This window comes from Lissotriton vulgaris, chromosome 10 (assembly GCF_964263255.1).
Source record: "Lissotriton vulgaris chromosome 10, aLisVul1.2, whole genome shotgun sequence".
NCBI classification, from domain to species: Eukaryota; Metazoa; Chordata; class Amphibia; order Caudata; family Salamandridae; genus Lissotriton; species Lissotriton vulgaris.
Window position 1 is genome coordinate 1,020,450,447 of NC_141698.1, and position 20,493 is coordinate 1,020,470,939.

At 48.5% G+C, this 20,493-nt stretch overlaps 1 protein-coding gene across 1 annotated transcript; it reads right to left on the reverse strand.

Annotated features, from left to right (window-relative positions):
• Positions 1-37: 37 nt before the first annotated feature.
• Positions 38-10,909, reverse strand: LOC147689239 (phytanoyl-CoA dioxygenase domain-containing protein 1-like). Its single transcript, XM_086940049.1, has 6 exons — positions 10,780-10,909; positions 9,789-10,005; positions 8,259-8,350; positions 5,610-5,749; positions 4,043-4,147; positions 38-145 (listed from the first exon to the last, which is right to left on the reverse strand). The coding sequence occupies exons 1-6, from the start codon at positions 10,907-10,909 to the stop codon at positions 38-40; spliced, it is 792 nt and encodes a 263-aa protein (XP_086796175.1).
• Positions 10,910-20,493: the final 9,584 nt, after the last annotated feature.

Consider the following 20,493-nt stretch of genomic DNA (forward strand, 5'->3'; position numbering starts at 1 on the left):
AGAGGAAGGTGTCTCCTGATGATGCTCTGCAGAGGTGTCAGAAGGTCTTGGAGAAAAAGTTGGGTGCATGATCTGTAAAGTGCTGGAATTCATCTGTTCCTGCAACAAGCACGGTGGCGGGGAAGGATCGGGGGCGCTCGGGGTCCTGGAATAAGAGAGGAGAGAAGTGCATTAGAATGAGGGCATTCAGACGTGGGAGAATACAAGACCTTATCATAGAGGACCTACATTGGTGTCATGTAGTTAGGGAGAAATGGGCATGATCAACCAAATCTCTAAAACGTGTATTCTACAACAATAACTAACCATAAACCTTCCCTCTCTTTCAAAACAGCCTAAGAACCAACACTAGCTAAATCCCCAAACTATCTAGCATTCAAACCTGCCTCTCTTATAGAACAACCTAACTACCTAAACTATCTAAATTCCCAAACTATTGAACCTTCAAACCTGCCTCTCTTATAGAACAACCTAACTACCCAAGCTAACTAAATCCCCAAACTATTGAACCTTCAAACCAGCCTTTCTTATAGAAAAACCTAACTACCCAAACTAACTAAATCGCCAAACTATTGAACCTTCAAACCTGCCTCTCTTATTTAACTAACGACCATAACTATCTAAATCCCCAAATTATTGAACCTTCAAACCTGCCTCTCTTATATAACTAACAACCATAACTATCTAAATCCCCAAACTATTGAGCCTTCAAACCTGCCTCTCTTACATAACTAACAACCAAAGCGATCTAAATCCCCAAACTATTGAACCTTCAAACCTGTATACAACTAACTATGTAAATTATCTAAATCCGCAAACTATTGAACCTTCAAACCTGCCTCTCTTATATAACTAACAACCATAACTATCAAACTCCCCAAACTATTGAAACTTCAAACCTGCCTCTCTTATATAACTAACAACCATAACTATTTAAATCCCCAAACGATTGAACCTTCAAACCTGCCTCTCTTATATAACTAACAACCATAACTATCAAACTCCCCAAACTATTGAACCTTCAAACCTGTATAACACTAACAACCAAAACTATCAAACTCCCCAAACTATTGAACCTTCAAACATGCCTCTCTTATATAACTAACAACCATAACTATCTAAATCCCCAGAGAGGAGAGAAGTGCATTAGAATGAGGGCATTCAGACGTGGGAGAATACAAGACCTTATCATAGAGGACCTACACTGGTGTCATGTAGTTAGGGAGAAAAGGGCATGATCAACCAAATCTCTAAAACGTGTACTCTACAACAATAACTAACCATAAACCTTCCCTCTCTTTCAAAACAGCCTAAGAACCAACACTATCTAAATCCCCAAACTATCTAGCATTCAAACCTGCCTCTCTTACAGAACAACCTAACTACCTAAACTATCTAAATCCCCAAACTATTGAACCTTCAAACCTGCCTCTCTTATAGAACAACCTAACTACCCAAACTAACTTAATCCCCAAACTATTGAACCTTCAAACCTGCCTCTCTTATAGAGCAACCTAACTACCCAAACTAACTAAATCCCCAAACTATTGAACCTTCAAACCTGCCTCTCTTATAGAACACCCTAACTACCCAAACTAACTTAATCCCCAAACTATTGAACCTTCAAACCTGCCTCTCTTATAGAGCAACCTAACTACCCAAACTAACTAAATCCCCAAACTATTGAACCTTCAAACCTGCCTCTCTTATATAACTAACGACCATAACTATCTAAATCCCCAAACTATTGAACCTTCAAACCTGCCTCTCTTATATAACTAACGACCATAACTATCAAACTCCCCATACTATTGAAACTTCAAACCCGCCTCTCTTATATAACTAACAACCATAACTATTTAAATCCCCAAACGATTGAACCTTCAAACCTGCCTCTCTTATATAACTAACAACCATAACTATCAAACTCCCCAAACTATTGAACCTTCAAACCTGTATATAACTAACAACCAAAACTATCAAACTCCCCAAACTATTGAACCTTCAAACCTGCCTCTCTTATATAACTAACAACCATAACTATCTAAATCCCCAAACTATTGAACCTTCAAACCTGCCTCTCTTATATAACTGAAATGAATGAAATGAAATGAAATGAAATTAGATTTATAAAGCGCATGGCTGCCCGAAAGCGTCCCAGCACTAACAGAAAAATAGAACAATAAGCAAACTGAGGAAGAAACCAATAATTAGGGGTCCTTGGGAAAAAGAATAGTTTTAAGGGCCTTTCGAAATTTCAGATGGCAAGGTTCTGCACGGATCCAGTTGGGGAGAGCGTTCCATTTTTTTGCTGCAATTAAAGAAAAACGGCGACCCCCAGTACGTGCTTTCCTAACTCTGGGGACCCTTGCCAGATTGCCACACTCCGACCGGAGAGCCCGAGGTGGTTTACAAGGGCATATCAGGCTCCTGAGAACCGGAGGTCCTTTGCCCTGCAGAGCCCTGTGGGTGACGTATAGTGCTTTAAAGAGGACTCTTTCACGTATTGACAGCCAATGGAGTGCTCTCAGGGCCGGTCTGGCCGAAGATCTTCTCGATGTGCTTGCAAGCATCCTGGCTGTTGCATTCTGCACCCGTTGGAGAATGTTAAGGGTGGCTTCCGGGGCCGCCAGAAACAGGGCGTTACTATAATCGAGTCTCAATAGTATTAACCCCTGAATCAGAAGTGTCCTAGACTGAGGAGGCAGGAGAGGGAGGACTTTCCGCACTGAACGAAGCAGTCCGAAGCAGGTCCCTGCAACTTTCTGTGCATGGGCCTTAAAAGTCAGATCGGGCTCAAGCCACACCCCTAGGCTTTTGATTTTTTTCTTTGGAGTGGGCAGCTCACCTAGGCAGGAGGGCCAGGCGGCTTTAGGGAAAGATGAAAAATGATGACCAAGGAGCATAATCTCAGTTTTCGCTCCATTGAGTTTAAGCCGCGAACTGGTCATCCATGAGAATATCTCAACAAGGCAGGCGGAGAGGTTATCAAAACATCCGTCTTGTTGGGTTAGCGAGACGACTAATTGGGTGTCGTCCGCATAGGTGACTGTTTTAATCCCAAAGGGGGCGACTACTTCCTCCAGTGGGGCCACTAACTAACAACCATAACTATCTAAATCCCCAAACTACTGAACCTTCAAGCCTGCCTCTCTTATATAACTAACAACCATATCTATCAAACTCCCCAAACTATTGAAACTTCAAACCTGCCTCTCTTATATAACTAACAACCATAACTATTTAAATCCCCAAACTATTGAACCTTCAAACCTGTCTTTCTTATATAACTAACAACCATAACTATCAAACTCCCCAAACTATTGAACCTTAAAACCTGTATATAACTAACAACCAAAACTATCAAACTCCCCAAACGATTGAACCTTCAAACCTGCCTCTCTTATATAACTAACAACCATAACTATCTTAATCCCCAAACTATTGAACCTTCAAACCTGCCTCTCTTATATAACTAACAACCATAACTATCAAACTCCCCAAACTATTGAAACTTCAAACCTGCCTCTCCTATATAACTAACAAATACAACTATTCTAAATCCCCAAACTATTGAACCTTCAAACCTGCCTGTCTTATATAACTAACAACCAAAACTATCTAACATCCCAAACTATTGAACTTTCAAACCTGCCTCTCTTATATAACTAACTTCCAAAACTATTTAAATCCCACAACTGACCTTCAAACCTGCCTCTCTTATATAACTAACAAACAAAACTATCTAACTCCCCAAACTATTGAACCTTCAAACCTGCCTCTCTTGAATAACTAGCAACCAAAACTATCTAAATCCCCAAACTATTGAATCTTCAAACCTGCCTCTCTTACATAACTAACAACCAAAACTATCTAAATTTCCAAACACACACAGTTACAAGTAGAAATGCACGCACACAAACACACGTGCGTGAATGCACACACACAAACACATACAGTCCACACAGTTACTCTTGTTGTCTAATAATCCCACTGACACACATTAATACTCAGAAAGTATGAAGGAGAGGATTGTACTCACCTCCACGGGGTAGGCTGTGGTGGGGACGTAGCGAATAACGAAGCCACATCTGCGTCTGTGGGGCGTGTTGGGTTCACTGGCGTGGACTGTCAGCCCGTCGTGGATCTGACGAGAGAAATGTAGGATATGAGCCATGCTTATCTGCCAAAAATGTAAGTGCCAGGGCCCAATGTGTTACTCACTGGTCCTCTGCAGCTGGCACTGCCCGCGTCACTTTTTTACCTTTAAGTTTTGTCATTTTTTAAAAGCTATATTAAATCATTTAGTTCTCTTCTAATGAACGTTAGTTAAAAATACACACACACTGCCACCATATGGTGGTTTCTCAGACATATGTCCCTTTGTTTACAGAAAAGCACCGGAAAACACAGGCACAAATTAGGCACTGGATATGGGACAGAGAAAAGACAGGCAGCGCCTTGAGGTGCACCTCAAGGGGAAACTGAGTACATAGTCCTGAGGCACCCCAAGGAAAGCTGTGAGTGCACAGCGTTGGTGCACCCTAGGGGGAGCTGTGAGTAACACAGTGCTGGTGCACCTCCGGGGCAGCTGTGAGTACACAGTGCTGGTGCACCCCAAGGAAAGCTGTGAGTGCACAGCGCTGGTGCACCCCAGGGGGAGCTGTGAGTACACAGTGCTGGTGCATGCCCAGGGGGAACTGTGAGTACACAGTGCTGGTGCACCTCGGGGGAGCTGTGAGTACACAGTGCGGGTGCACCCCGGGGAGCTGTGAGTACACAGTGCTGGTGCACCCCAGGGGGAGCTGTGAGTACACAGTGCGGGTGCACCCCAGGGGGAGCTGTGAGTACACAGTGTGGGTGCATGCCCAGGGGGAGCTGTGAGTACACAGTGCGGGTGCATGCCCAGGGGGAGCTGTGAGTACACAGTGCGGGCGCTTCTCTATGGTAAGCTGTGAGTACACAGTGTGAGTGCATCCGGGGGAGCTGTGAGTACAGAGTACACAGAGTTGACGCACCCTCATAGAAAGCTGTGAGTGCACAGGTTGGTGCACCGTCATGGGGAGCTGTGAGTCCACAGTGCTGGCGCACCCTCAAAGAAAGCTGTAAGTACAGGGAGGTACAGTACATGGGCACCCTTAAGGGGGGGTAGTGAGTACACAGTACATGGGCACCCTTAAGGTGGGGTAGTGAGTACACAGTACGTGGACACCCTTAAGGGGGGGTAGTGAGTACACAGTTCTGGGGACCTTTAAGGGGGGGTAGTGAGTACACAGTTCTGGGGCACCTTTAAGGGGGGCTGTGAGTACACAGTTCTGGGGCACCTTTAAGGGGGGTCGTGAGTACACAGTAATGGAGACAAAAGGCTCATTATGGGAAGGGCGGTGCCATAAATTGATGGATGTCTTGGCCCCGGCCACTTCCCGACTGCCTCATTTATAAGTGGGAGAATCACCGGTCTGCCTGACACCCACAATGCACCGGGCTCAAGTATCATGGCTTTTCATGTTACTTCGTAACGTTGCAGTAACCCCTTGCTTGTTTGCCTGTGAGAATAACCACAACAGTGAGACATGAGTCCAGGAAACGACAGAGCGCTGTGAACTCACCGACATCTGCCCAGCCTGAAGAGGACACTCCACCGCCTTCTCTGCATCAACCAAGTGCCGCGGAATCTCCTGATTGGTGGACAGCATGTTTCCGGGGGTCATTGCTGTGCGGTGCTCCAGGACACCTTGTTTGTGACTTCCTGCAGAAGAAAAGAGGGTTGGAGTAAGGGGGGCACTGATTCCTGGCCTGGGTACTCATGCAGTCCCCGCCTCTGTCTAAAATGAGGTGTCAGCACGGGCCACACCCACAATAATTATACACACATTTAGCTTTAATTATCATGCGTGGTAAAGGCATCTGCGTGGTAAAGGAAGCGTGGTAAAGGCATGCGTGGAAAAGACTGTGTGGTAAAGGCATCTGGGTTGTAAAGGCATGCATGAAAAAGACTGCGTGGTAAAGGCATTTGCGTGGTAAATGAAGAGTGGTAAACTTATGCATGGAAAATACGCGTGGTAAAGGCATTTGCGTGGTAAAGGAAGCGTGGTAAACTTATGCATGGAAAATACGCGTGGTAAAGGCATTTGCGTGGTAAAGGAAGCGTGGTAAAGGCATGCATGGAAAAGACGCGTGGTAAAGGATGTTTTTCATCTAACAGAGGACTGCGGCTTCTAAATAAAGAGAGAGCCATCTCTGAACACTAGAACCCCCGCGAGGACCCCGGGGATCTTTCATCGAGGCCTCCCCAGCCCCCAGGAGTCTAGCCTCTGACACTAATCTGGGTGAAGATTGTAGGCTCCTACTAGAGCCCTGTCTGGCCAACACTGTCCAATATCACTCTTTCAAGGCAGTGGTGCCCGTGTTTACAGGCAAAGACATCTCTGCCTGTAGAACCATAAGCAGCGTCCCTCTGTTAGGACCTCGTGTCCTCCCGCTCCAGCTGTACAGTAAAGCACGGGTCAGGGTTTGATTGGCTTTGAAAAAAGTTGGCCCGAGCACCCTGAAAAAAGAGCCCCACATTTGCGGATTGCGGGGAAGATTACAAGGACTGGCGCATCCTTGCAGATTAGCAGTGATGCGCCAGTAACAATGCGATTCGCAATTCTCCTTGCGCCACCACGGATGCGTCGCATTTACAATGCAGCACACCGTGGCGCAGGGATAGACAGATGCGTGTCGCATCTGATGGTGTAAGGTCGGTGCATGGCTGGAGTCATGTCGCAGGCGCAACGCTACTCCAGCAATGTTCAGGGACCGCCCATACCTAACGTGCTGCCCCACTCCTTACGCCTGCTTCAAGCAGGTGTAAGGTTTCGTCGCAGCAACCTCTGAAAAATGACTGTGAAATCTTGTAGATTTCACACCGTTACTTTTACGAGTTTTTTTCAGACGGAACGCCCACCCTGCATACCTTAAACCTGATGCAGGTTTAATGTGGTGCAGGGCTTCACAACGTGACGCATCTCCCTAGATGCGTCAGGTTGTAAATAAGTCGCAACGTGGTGCATGGTTTACGCCACCGCTGAGTCACAGAAGTGACGCAACAACGGCGTAAATGTGAAGCAATTGACTTGTACATCTGCACCCGTCTTTTTTTAAAACATTGCTTCAGTGTTTTAAGTGTTATAAAAAGAAGTTGGGGGATTTCTATAAGAGAGGTGTGTTTTATCTTAACTTTACTGAGATTTAAAAAATGCGATGATTGTTGCTAGGACTCTGTGTTGTTGGAATAGTTTATACTGGTGAACCACACCTGAATATAAGTGAGGCCACCTAAGCTCAGCCCCCCTGCCCCTGCTCAATCTGCATACATTAATGGGCGGGGCCAGCCGGAGACTGGGAATGATACCTCAGCCCCCTTGGTAAAAGGGGGGTAACGGAGGTCCATCTGCCTCCGCAAAGGCTGCTCATGCCCCCACTCGGTGGAGCAGCATAGTCATCCCATATCGGCCACCACGCTGCCCAAAAAAGCGGCCCATAGCTGCAATTCAGATACCAGCCCATCGACCATTGCCCGAGAGCCCCCTTACCAATCCGACCCTGGCACGGATCCCTCTGATCACACTGGGGCGCTCGTACATAGCAGCATGGACTTGATCCATCCTGAGATATAGTTGTGACCCACATGGTGCTGAGGGCGTCAGAACCTGTGTGGAGCCTGCGTTCTATCTCCAGACTTTCTGTACAAAGACAACATCCCTGTGTCAGGACAGCAGTGGACTCCGATAGAGAAGTAGACAATTTGTCAACACCACTGAGTCAAGGCCCAAGGGCTTCAACAATATTAGCCTGCTGCACCCCTGCTTGTCTGGACTCTGACTCATTGTGAATGAATGCACCGTCTTCCATTCTGCGTAACTCTCTCCCACATCCCTATGTCGCGACATTGAGGCTCCTTGGTTAACAGATGGCCTCCCCTGCTGTATAGTCCTGTCCCAGATCCCTATTTCACGACATTGAGGCTTCTTGGTTAACTGATGGCCTCCCCTGCTGTATAGTCCTGTCCCAGATCCCTATGTCACGACACTGGGGCTCAAGGTAAAGAGATGGCCTATCTATCTCCCATGCTGTGGAGCCCTGTCCTAGATTTCTTATGTGATTGCATTGGGGCTCACCAGTAGAGTATTAGCCCATCCCCCATTCTCAGCCAATCAGTGTTACAGCTCCAGGCTGTTGTGATGCATGCATTGACTATGGGAGCTTATCAATACCTGGAATAACCTGCAGGACCCCATTCTCTGCGTCTACGTCATCCAGGGCAAGCCACACTGAGGCCACCGGGCCCCCCTCGAAGCCCCAATACCTGGAAGTAAAAGGAGGAGGACACTGTCAGCCAAACATCGGCAGACCCCGGGGCAGGAGGATGGCACATGAGGGCACAGGATGGCACATGACAGGATGGCATATGAGGGCATAGAATGGCACATGAGGGCACAGGATGGCACATGAGGGCACAGGATGGCACATGAGGTCACATCATAGCACATGAGGGCTCAGGATGACACATGAGGGCACAGGATGGCACATGAGGGCACAGGATGGCACATGACAGGATGGCACATGAGGGCTAAGAATGGCACATGAGGGCACAGGATGGACCATGACAGGATGGCACATGAGGGCACAGGATGGCAAATGAGGGCACAGGGTGGCACATGAGGTCACATCATAGCACATGAGGGCTCAGGATGACACATGAGGGCACAGGATGGCACATGAGGGCACAGGATGGCACATAAATGCATAGGATGGCACATGATGATACAGAATAACCCATGAGAGCACAGTATGGCACATGAGGGCACAGGATAGCACATGAGGGTACGGGATAGTACATGAGGGCACAGGATGGAACATGATGGTTCAGGATAATACATGAGAGCAGAGAATGGCCCATTTGGGCACAGGATGGCACACGAGGGCACAGGATGGCTATTGATGACACAGGATGGCACATCAAGGCATGGACGGTACATTTTGACACATGAGGGCACAGGATGGCATATGATGGCACAGAATGGCACAAGAGGACACACAATAGCACATGAGGGCAGAGGGTGACACATGAGGGCACATGATATTATACAAAGGGCATAGGATAACACATGGAGGGACAGGATGGCAGATGATGGCACAGGATGGTGCATGAGGGCACAGGATGGCACACGAGGGCACAGGATGGCTATTGATGACACAGGATGGCACATCATGGCATGGATGGCACATTTTGACACATGAGGGCACAGGATGGCATATGATGGCACAGAATGGCACACGAGGACACACAATAGCACATGAGGGCAGAGGGTGACACATGAGGGCACAGGACAGCACATGATGGCACAGGATGGCATACAACGGGCATAGGATAACACATGGAGGGACAGGATGGCAGATGATGGCACAGGATGGTGCATGAGGGCATAATAAGCCACATGATGGCACACGAGGGCACAGGATGACACAGGGTGATGTGTGTCTGGTAGTGCAGCCAGCCTTATGCCGTCATGTACTGCCTAGATGAAAGATGCTGTAATCTATGCTGTGTGTGCACCCCACACCGCCCTGTGTATTTAACACCACATGGTGCCCACCAGGTAGCCTGTTAATCAGACCTCACCAGGCTGAGGGGGCAGGAATGCCATCCTTTGACCTTACCCTTGAAGTACAAACAGACACATCACCCCTGCTGAGCCCTCCCCTCACCCACCCTGGAGCCAGCACCCCGCAGTCTGACTTACTTGATGTCCTGGTGCCAGGCCACGTAGGGGGCGCTGTTCCCTCGGTGGGGCACGTCGGAGGCCGGGTATTTACAGATGAACCTGGAGTCCAGCAGGACCACGTGGGGCCCCAGCACAGCGGTGATGGCCTGGAGGGTATGCGGGTGAGTGGCGAGGCCCAGTACCCACGGCAGGCGCAGGTGGGCGTTGTGCAGGCTGTACTGGGCGTGCTCCTTCCCTGCAGGGTGAGAAAGCAAAAGACACACAGATGATGGACGGAATACAACGCAAATCAAACATTCACCCCCAGTCAAGAGGTCTGGGTTCAATCCATCGTTCTTTTGCTCACCTTGCCACCCCAGTTTAGACCCAGCCTACAGGGGACACAAGGAGGGGGGTTAGTCTCTACCCCGAGAGGCCTCTAAACGGAGGGGCTTATATATGGGGATGGTGGCACCGAGCAGCGCAGCAAAAAACATTCCTGCGCCGTCCTGCGCCACTGGAAAAGGCAGGAACGCCCGCATTTATCCAATACGGTGCATTGTTTTCCTTTCTCCCTGCGCTGGCGCCGTTTCTGCAGCCTAGTGTCAACGCTGGCACCCTTGCAGCATGGTGCAGCACTGCCTGTGTTACAGCAGGATTGTATCAGTGCAGGAAGGGGCACCTTCCAGCATATAAACAATCCATAGAGGCATTTTACTCTTTTTTTTTTTAACACATTCCTAGATTGACAAGACCTTGTAAATCTGCGTCAAAAACGATGAGTTGCGACACCCAGGCAACGCCCATGGAACGCCTTCTGGGCACAGTGTAACGCAACGCAGCGATTTGCGCTGCGTTGCCTTTCTCCATATTTGTGAAGCCGCTCAGGGCCACGCAGATTGGCTTTGCGGGGCTTCATGAATTTGGCTTGGGTCTTTGCCTCGTGCATGTACCACTTAGCATGATGCAAGCATGACGCAAGGCCCGCATAAATAAGCTCTAGAGATAAGGCTGCCCTCCCTGCACCTACCAAACTCCTGCTCCAGCTCCTCGAAGGCCCTCCTGGCGCCCTCCAGCTCCTCCAGGTCCAGCACTGGCACTGACGTCAGGAAGCCCCGGGCGTCATAAAGGGTCTTCATGTGCTGAGGGTCCGCCTCCATGATGAGGGCGAGGATTCGAACGGACCCCGCTTCTTGTGCAAGGGATGGGGTCTGCCGCCGGGCTCCTGAGAGCTGAGCCCCAGATGTGGATATGTTCCTCTGGCACCGGACTCCAGATGTTGCCCTTCACCTACAGAGGTGCTGATTCTCCAGGCGTTTTCTTCTGGCTCCAAAGACGCAGGTGCTCCAGATGTGGCCCTGTGGCTCCCCAGGTGCTGGAGTTTCTGTACCCTGGTATTCAAGAGCTCCAGATGTGAGTGTTTCCTCCTGCCCCTTGCAGTGCTGGAGCTCCAGGTGTTGTTGGGGGTCACTGCCGCTGCTGTCCACCCTCCTCTGCCTCTACATCTTATGTAGGGCCGCTCAGACCCGCCCCCGCCCCGGGGCAGCACTCCCATGATGTCACCACAGCCGGGGGCTGCTTTCGGTTTTTCCCATTAATCCGAGCTCATGACCCCAGGCTGCCTGGCATTGTGTAATCCTGGGCATGTCCGCAGCGGAGTCAGGGGGGAGCCACTGCAGACGCCAGCTCGGACGTTTCCTGGTGGTCCAAGGGGGCTGCCACAATGGGGTTCACGAGGGAGTCGTAGTGATACCCGCAAATTATGGGACTTTGAAGTATGTATGAATAAATAAACATTCCTTATTTACACTGAAGCCAGTATCGGGGTGTTACCGGTCCGAGGGGCTCCCGAGAGCTAAAGACGGGTCTAGGCCAGACCTGAAAAGAACAGGTCAGTAAAAGCAGCAGTGAAAGGCCGGAAAGTATCTGACCTCACGGGAACTGACGTCAATTCTTCTCCAGATAAGGATGTGAAGTCACAAACGCTTTGCCACAACGACGTCACAAGAGGTGAAGCCATGACGTTAAAGGGGTATACTGACCCCAGCATAAGTGCAGCGCCCACACCCCAAATACAGACACCAGACACAGACACCACGGCTGACAGGCCAGATACAGACATCACACACACGAGGCAGAGCCTCACATGTGGGATACACGCGTCAAAGGCTACATACGTGTATGCACAGAATGGATTCTTCATATGAAGGATGCTGCCTTTATACATGGAATTCAGGCATCACACCGAAAAACAACAATAATACACCATGCATATCCGGATACACCATGGTGCAGCCCTCTGACGCATGAAGCAGGCCTCATATGCCAAATACAGCCACCAGACACAATACACAAGCAACATAAATCAGATACAGCCACCAGACACAAGATACAAGCAACATAAAGCAGATACAGCCGCCAGACACAAGATACAACAACATAAATCAGATACAGCCACCAGACACAAGATACAAGCAACATAAAGCAGATACAGCCACCAACACAAGATGCAAGCAACATAAAGCAGATACAGCCACCAGACACAAGATGCAAGCAACATAAAGCAGATACAGCCACCAGACACAGATACAAGCAACATAAAGCAGATACAGCCACCAGAAACAAGATACAAGCAACATAAAGCAGATACAGCCACCAAACACAAGATACAACAACATAAATCAGATTCAGCCACCAGACACAAGATACAACAACATAAAGCAGATACAGCCACCAGACACAAGATAAAACAACACAAATCAGATACAGCCACCAGACACAAAATACAAGCAACATAAAGCAGATACAGCCACCAGACACAAGATACAAGCAACATAAATCAGATACAGCCACCAGACACAGGATACAAGCAAAATAAATCAGATACAGCCACCAGACAAGAGATACAAGCAACATAAATCAGATACAGCCACCAGACACAAGATACAAGCAACATAAATCAGATACTGCCACCAGACACAAGATACAACAACATAAAGCAGATACAGCCACCAGACACAAGATACAACAACATAAATCAGATACAGCCACCAGACACAAGATACAAGCAACATAAAGCAGATACAGCCACCAGACACATGATCCAAGCAACATAAATCAGATACAGCCACCAGACACAAGATACAATCAACATAAATCAGATACAGCCACCAGACACAAGATACAACAACATAAATCAGATACTGCCACCAGACACAAGATACAAGCAACATAAATCAGATACAGCCACCAGACACAAGATACAAGCAACATAAATCAGATACAGCCACCAGACACAAGATACAGGCAACATAAAGTAGATACAGCCACCAGACACAAGATACAAGCAACATAAATCAGATACAGCAATTCTGGGGATACACGAAAGTAGGTTGCTTGGAGGTGCATAGGGAACCTCGTGCACATGAGGTGTGAGACACGTGGAAAGTGTTGTGTGGAGTGACCAGTCATTACATCTAGACGCCTGACCTTGTTTGTTGCTGTTTGATATAGCGCGAACTCGACCCAAGATATTGGAGCCTTTTACATGAGCACCAGATACCTCACCGGAGGACGCATTCATATTTGGGAAGCACAGTGAGGTTCAGTGATTTGCCCAGAATCACAGGATGCCGAGCCAACGCCGAGACTCGAGCCTGGTTCCCCAGCTCCGTAGTCGGCAACTGTGGCCGTTACGCCTCATCCTTGTCATAAATACACAAACATTCCAAGAACAGGAACACAGCGTCCATCAAGTAACCCTTCAACCGATGGAGGAACTTGACCCCAGTGCCAGTAAGGCCTGGCCCAGGGGAGGGGCAGAGTCGAGGCATCCATTGCTCGAGACAGATGTGCTGTGAACCGCCTGGGGGCACTCGCCACTGTCCGGGTTGAAGGCTGGGTGTTGTTTCCTGCTGTTAATGTCCATTGTGATAGCAACAGAGTGAAACAAGTAGCCACCTCTGCCTGCTATTAACAGGGGAGGGGTCCCCCCAGAATAGAGCCCCGGGGTGCACTGGCCACAGTGACGAGTGGGACTTCCCCGTGGCTGCTGCAGTGTGGGGGGTTTACACCTGCAGGGAAGTGACACTTCCTCTCTGGGGTACAGTGGAAACCCCCCAGGCTGCCTTGGGGCGTATTCCCTCCAAACTTGTTTAAGAAAGGTTCTCACTCCACAACCCAAACCCCCTGCAGGGGGCGCTTCTTGCTTTTTATTGGTTGTAACATGGATCTGGTATGACACGCTATTGATGCCGTGACGTCAGTCCCGAAGAGGCTGATCTGGGTGATCGATCGAGTGGCTATGAACGGCGACCCCTGCTTTCTTTTTAAGGAAATGTTTCAGTTGAAAGGCGTGCAAAATGCTGCTGCTGGGCGGGGGTGTTACTGTTACCACTCTATACCATGAGCCAGTAGAAATCGGAAAGGGACTGCTGTTGCTATGATAAAACAAGCATTGAAAATGCAACAGGGAGAGGATGTGGCCTTATGGCTAAAGCTGCCGACGTTGGAGCTGGGGAACTGGGTTTGAGCCTCGGCGGCGGCATCCCGTGCTTCTGGGTAAATCATTGAGTCTACCCGTGCCTGCCAAAAACAAGATGGCCGTCTAAAAGTGAAAGCGGGCATAGTGCGCTGCAAATACAAAACAAGCTGTGGCCAGGGTTTAAGTGGGCCGGGTCTGATTGGTACTGAGCACCGGCAGTTTTTAGGTCTCGCTGAGCCAATGCGCTTGTGCATTGCTGGCGAGATTATAGTAAGGGGAAAAGTAAAGTCTACCAAAGACCTTTGGATTGCGGTTTATGGCCAGTGCATGTGAGGCATTTAAGCGCGAAGCTGGAATCTGGCATCGACTTGAAAGCAGCAGACTGCTTACGCCGGCGCGTGCTCGGCCTCACTTCCTGCTCCCCCTCTTACTTGCGTTATCGCTCACACCCCATATGCTCGTTCCCTCCCACCCTTGATGTATGCACGTGCACGCCATCGGCAGCCACATAACACACCACCATTTGTCTGTGGCTCGGCATCAGACTTCAAAGGCTGCCGCTCCACCGCCCCCCACGTGCACATAGCACACCACCATTTGTCTGTGCCTCGGCATCAGACTTTAAAGGCTGCCACTCCCTTATACCACTATTTTAGTATATGGTTTAGTGTCTGTCCCCTCTGCTTTCAGGTCCTCTTCATCTTCGATCCACCCTTGGATCCACCCGGACACTTCTCTCCTGGTCGCCTGCAGCATCTTTCTTCCAGGCTCCATAGGATTCGTTGACGAAACCCGACACACTTTGACACCTATGCACCCGCTTCCTGTGGGTGAGGTAACGCGAGTACTTTGGTGCTCCTGTGGGTATTGACTATCCAACTGTCTAGGTTTTAAGTAACTTTCACCGAGTCCAGTTAGAAGTGCCCTAAAATAACTAGTTTTCTTCTTTTACGTTCCCATTCATTCTCTATGGTAACGTGTGTGTGTGTTTAGACACTGCACACGCATCCCGTGGGTCTCCTGCTTCCTAACTCTTGGTAGCTCAGCATAGCCCCAGCGATTCCCTAGGCCTATTCACTTTCCGTGTAGTGGTCCTTATACCACTACTTTAGTATATGGTTTAGCGTGCACCTAGGGCCCTACTGTATTTTTTGCAACTTATTGTATTTTAATTGAATATCTTGTATTGTGCTTGTGCCTCTGACCTCATAAAGAGTTCAGAGGGTTGGTCTAGTAATAAATAACCTATATGTTTTATATATATCCTGTGTGGTGTCCTTTCATTTGGTATTAAAGGGGTTACATATGGTAAAACACCTGGCTTCACATGACCTCCTGAGTTTAGCCTAAGACCTAAGACTGCTTTGTCCATGCTACCACTAGGATAGCTTCTCTATAAGGTTGACTTTACAACCATCACCATAAGGGTTGTTTGGACTGGTGCAAGGTGCTCACTAGAATATTGAACATCATATACCAGGCCAACTTCTCACATACTGTTCATTCATCCCCTTTCTATGCTCATCCTTTCGCTCGCCATTGCCTGTGTATGCTCAACAGGTTGTTGCACTTAAACACCCTCCACCCGCCTCGGTGGTCTGTGTTTTCTTTCACTACTATGTGACTCTTGATTCCTTCTGTCTGCGTGTTCAGCCCTCCACACTCTTCTCCTCCCATCTGTGCCTGGCTCCCCACGGTCACTCCTTTTGCTTTTTCTCTGGACATGCTCTGAGAGTGAGGCTCTGTTTGCTCGCTTGATCTTCGGCTGCGCACAGTATGAACTCTGCTATGCGCCACATTTGAAAATATATTGACTTACCTTTTGAGGCTATTAGCAGTAAAAATGCAAAACTTGATTTGTACTGTGTGAAATACATCTCCTACAGTGTAGCAACTCGCAATGTGTCTTGACATCTGCACAACTAAGATTTTCTTTCTAGGTTAGCCAATCAGACTTGTCAGGATACCGAAGTACAGAAACTTGCAGTGTTAGGTGTGTGCACAAACTAGTATGGGTTATGAAGAGTGGAACTCTCATACTTTGTGCTAGCCCAGGATGCTTGTTTCCAGTCCAGGGAAGACATGGCTTGGCAGTTCGCCCTCACTCTATCTATCTATCTCCCACACTCTATCTATTGCCCTCACTCTATCGGCCTCACTCTATCTATCGCCCTCACTCTACCTATCTATCGCCCTCTAGCTATCTATCACCCTCACTCTATCTATCTATTGCCCTCACTCTATCTATCGCCCTCACTCTATCTATCTATCGCCCTCACTCTATCTATTGCCCTCACTCAATCTATCTATTGCCCTCACTCTGTCTATCTATTGCCCTCATTTTATCTAGGAATCACTATCAGAGGCATCACAGAGCTGCTTGTATTTAGGAAGGCCCTGAAAACGTGGCTATGTAACCCTGTGATTAGGCTTTAGGAGGATATCTTACATAGTGCCAGGAAGCCCTTGGGCAGCAGTGCGCTCTATAAATATCACTAGCATAACATAACATAACATAACATAACATCCATCTATTGCCCTCACTCTAGCGCCCTCTATCTATCGCCCTCACTCTATCTATCGCCCTCCCTCTATCTATCGTCCTTATACTATCTATCGCCCTCATTCTATCTATCTATCACCCTCACTCTATCTATCGCCCTCACTCTATCTATCTATCGCCCTCACTCTATCTATCTATCACCCTCAATCTATCTATCGCCCTCACTCTTTCTATCTATCGCCCTCACTCTATCTATCTATCGCACTCACTCTATAGCATCACTCAGGGGCACCACAACATCAGTATGCGCTTCCACAGCATCACTGAACACGACAGCATCACTCGTCGCAACCACAACATCACTCAGCGCCAACACAACATCACTCAGTGCCACCACAGCATCAATCTGTGCAACCATTCAACAACAACTGGTTCAAATATGTTCTCTCAAAGTTTCAATCTTTATTACAAATGTCACAAAAAGATGTAAATATTTCACTTCTGTTCTTGGATTTTCGTCACAATAAAATACACTCAACATAATCTTCACAAAAGTTACTTACAAAAGTTTAAGCTATTGCCATTGTAAATTACAATAACTTTTATTTAAGTATTAAGTGTTAAAATGAATTAGAAGCCGTTGTTATTTGTAATAGCAATACATCTAAGTCACGTAAATAGAACATATTTATTTATTTATTTATTTAGAAAGTTTTATATACCATGAACAAGACCCTTGCGGGTATCAGAGCGCTTTACAAGGTAAGTGTCTTAGATACACAGGTACAAGGTAAATAACATAAAGCTCAATGCTAGTCAATGATGGTGTAAACACCCTATCGTAGATACATAGGAATATGGTGCAAAACAAAACGTTCCATGAAGAACTTTTCTCTAGGCTCCAGATATTGCAAAATACTGCCGCAAGATTGGCTCTGAAGGGTCCGGGCGGAGGCTCCGACGATCGTTCCGCGGGGTAGGAACCGACATTAAAAGACCTCATGGCGCCTATCAGTGGGGTCCGGACGTCCCTGGGCCAGAAGATGGAGACTCTTAATAACAAGCTGGACACTGTTTCAATAGAAATGGAGCTGATCAGGGCAGACCTTTCGAAGGCGAACGAGAAAGTTAAATCGCTGGAAGTCAAAACAACAAGCCTTATTGATGATGTGAACGAGCTGCAGCAGGAGGTGCGTGATCTTAGGTCCTCTAGGGAGTCTACTGATCGTCGGCTTGATGAATACAAAGGGCGGGCTCGACGCAACAATGTTCGCATCCTGGGAGTGCCGGAGAAGGCGGAGGGGCAGGCAACGGATCTGTTTATGAAGAACCTCATCCTCAATCATTTTAAACCTAAGGGCCTCAGTAAGTTTTTTATGGTGGAACGTGCCCACAGGGTACTGGGTGGCAGGCCTCGGGTTGGGGAAAACCCAAGACCGATCATAGCTTGAGTCCTTAACTTTCGTGACCTGGATGCTATCCTGCAAGCGGCTCGTGCAGCGGATCCCCTGGAATTCGAGAATGCGACGCTTCTGTTCTTTCCGGACTTTACTCAGGTGGTGCAGAAGCAAAGGCAGAGGTTCTTATCGATCAAGAAGAAACTGAGAGACAAAGGCATGAGGTACGCCATGATGTTTCCTGCCCGCCTTCGAGTGGAACTTGATGGAAAGGCCTGGTTCTCTGATAATCTTGATGTCGATGCAGACTGGTTGGATAGTGTTCCGTGGCCGGACCGGGAGTCCCGCGATCAGGGGGAAGCCGATGAACAATGACTTGGTTTAGCGTGAGGGCATCTGGGGGCTGTAGATAGTTGTTTCGGGGGACGTTTCAGCGGGGGCTAGCGATAGGAGTTCCTGCAGATCTGTGCTTATATTGTTTTGGGGATGCTTTACGGTGCGGGTATATCCACAAAGAGTTTGGGGAGGGGGAGATGGGGGGCCCGCTCGTAATCCCTCCCATGTTTTTTACTTTTAGAATTTTGTAGATTAGCTGGGGGCGACAGGCACACTGCTAGTTGGGGATGAGCGTAAGCTGTATGCAGGGGTGCAGGGAGGGGGGATAGGGGGGGGGGGGGGTTGGGGTTTGTTTTAATTTTACTGTGTGTTGTTTTTTTTTACACTGGTTGCCGTCAGTCGATTCTGTAACGTCTTGGCATTGTGATGTCCTCCGTTAAAAGGGTGGTTGGGATTTCTGCACTGAGTTGGAATGTGAATGGGCTTGGGGATGAGATCAAGAGAGGTATGGTTGGCCAGTTGATCCGGAGGCACTCCCCAGATGTGGTGTTATTGCAGGAGACTCACCTCATGGGAAAGCGATGCATGGCACTACACAGAGGGGGATACAAATTGATCGCTCATGCTGGTTTCACAGCTGGGTCGAGAGGGGTTGGGATTTTGGTCAAGAACTCCTTCCCGCTGGCCATCCAGGCCACATGGACCGATAATAGGGGTAGATATGCTGGGATTTCGGGGCTATGGGAAGGGAGGACTGTGACCTTTTTGCCTGTTTATGTCCCACCGGCCCTTCAGACCGATACTTTTCAGGACCTGTGCAAGATGTTTTTTGACGTTGCCTGTTGGGGTGTTGGTTGTTGGCGGTGATTTCAATGCAGTTATGAATGGTGAAGCTGATAGGTGTCCGGCTCTGGCTTTGTTGCCGTCCCGGAGATGGTTGACCGACTTTGTGGAAACTACTGGTCTGATTGAAGGGTGGAGGCTTAAAAATCCCGGTGAATCTCAATATACACACGTTTCGACAGCACACAAGTCCCTTTCCAGGATAGATTATGTCTTGGTGCCGGCGGCACAGGCGGTTTGGATCCGGGAGGTGTGGCACTTGGCTACGGGGGTCTCGGATCACTCGCCGGTCTGGATTGGTTTGGACCTCGGCGGGCGTGACGTGGCTAGAGTTGCACCTATTAGCGCTTGGCGGTTGCGGGACCCTGCACCTAAAAAGGAGATTGTGCGTGTTGCTGATAGTTATTTTCAAGAAAACGTCGGTACGGTGGACTCAAAATGTTCCCTGTGGGAAGCCTACAAAACTGTCCTCAGAGGGAAATTACTATCGTTTATTTCCGGGAAGAAGAGTGAGGGCCGTGCTGAGGTTGACAGAGTGGAAGCACATCTGTTAGCGCTAGAACGGGAGGTGTCGCTTGACTCCACCCCGGAGGGATTGCACCGCCTGCGCCTCCTTAGATATGAGTATAGCAGCTTGGCTCGTGATAGGGCGCAGACACAACTGGCGGACACCTAGAGCAGGGTGTACGAGCATGGAGATATGACCGGGAAGTTGATAGCCTGGCTGGAAAAAGGGGAATGGGCGTCGCGGTTGGTACCGGTACTGCAGCCTGTCGGCTCGGATAAAATAACGGACCCGCAGTAGATTGTGGACGAATTTGCTGGCTACTACACCGAGGTGTACGCGGCCGATTGTAAGTACACGGAGTCCGAAAATGCAGAAATGATTTGAGATATTCCAATGCCCACTCTCTCCGATGAGGACAGGGATTACCTAGACTTTCAATTTACGAATGACGAAGTGGCGCAGCCCATTAGAGGGGTTCGCTCTTGAAAGGTCTCTGGCCCCAATGGGTTCCCCATAGCGCTTTATAAAGTGAATGCAAACAAACTTGCTCCCTTTGTTAAGGATATGTTTAGCTGGAGCAGGGAGAGGGGCCAGCTTCCTTACGATCAGCGTGTCGCGAATATCGTAGTCCTGCACAAGGAGGGCAAACCGAAGACGGAATGTTCTTCATACCG

What these genes read in the sequence shown, in the direction of transcription:
- LOC147689239 (XM_086940049.1), bottom strand. Translation starts at nt 10,909, where the DNA reads ATGGAGGCGGACCCTCAGCACATGAAGACCCTTTATGACGCCCGGGGC. An exon ending in GCCTGGCACCAGGACATCAA is followed by an intron (nt 8,351 to 9,788) that starts GTAAGTCAGACT and finishes TTTTACTTCCAG; the next exon opens with GTATTGGGGCTTCGAGGGGG. An exon ending in TTCAGGCTGGGCAGATGTCG is followed by an intron (nt 4,148 to 5,609) that starts GTGAGTTCACAG and finishes TTCTCTCGTCAG; the next exon opens with ATCCACGACGGGCTGACAGT.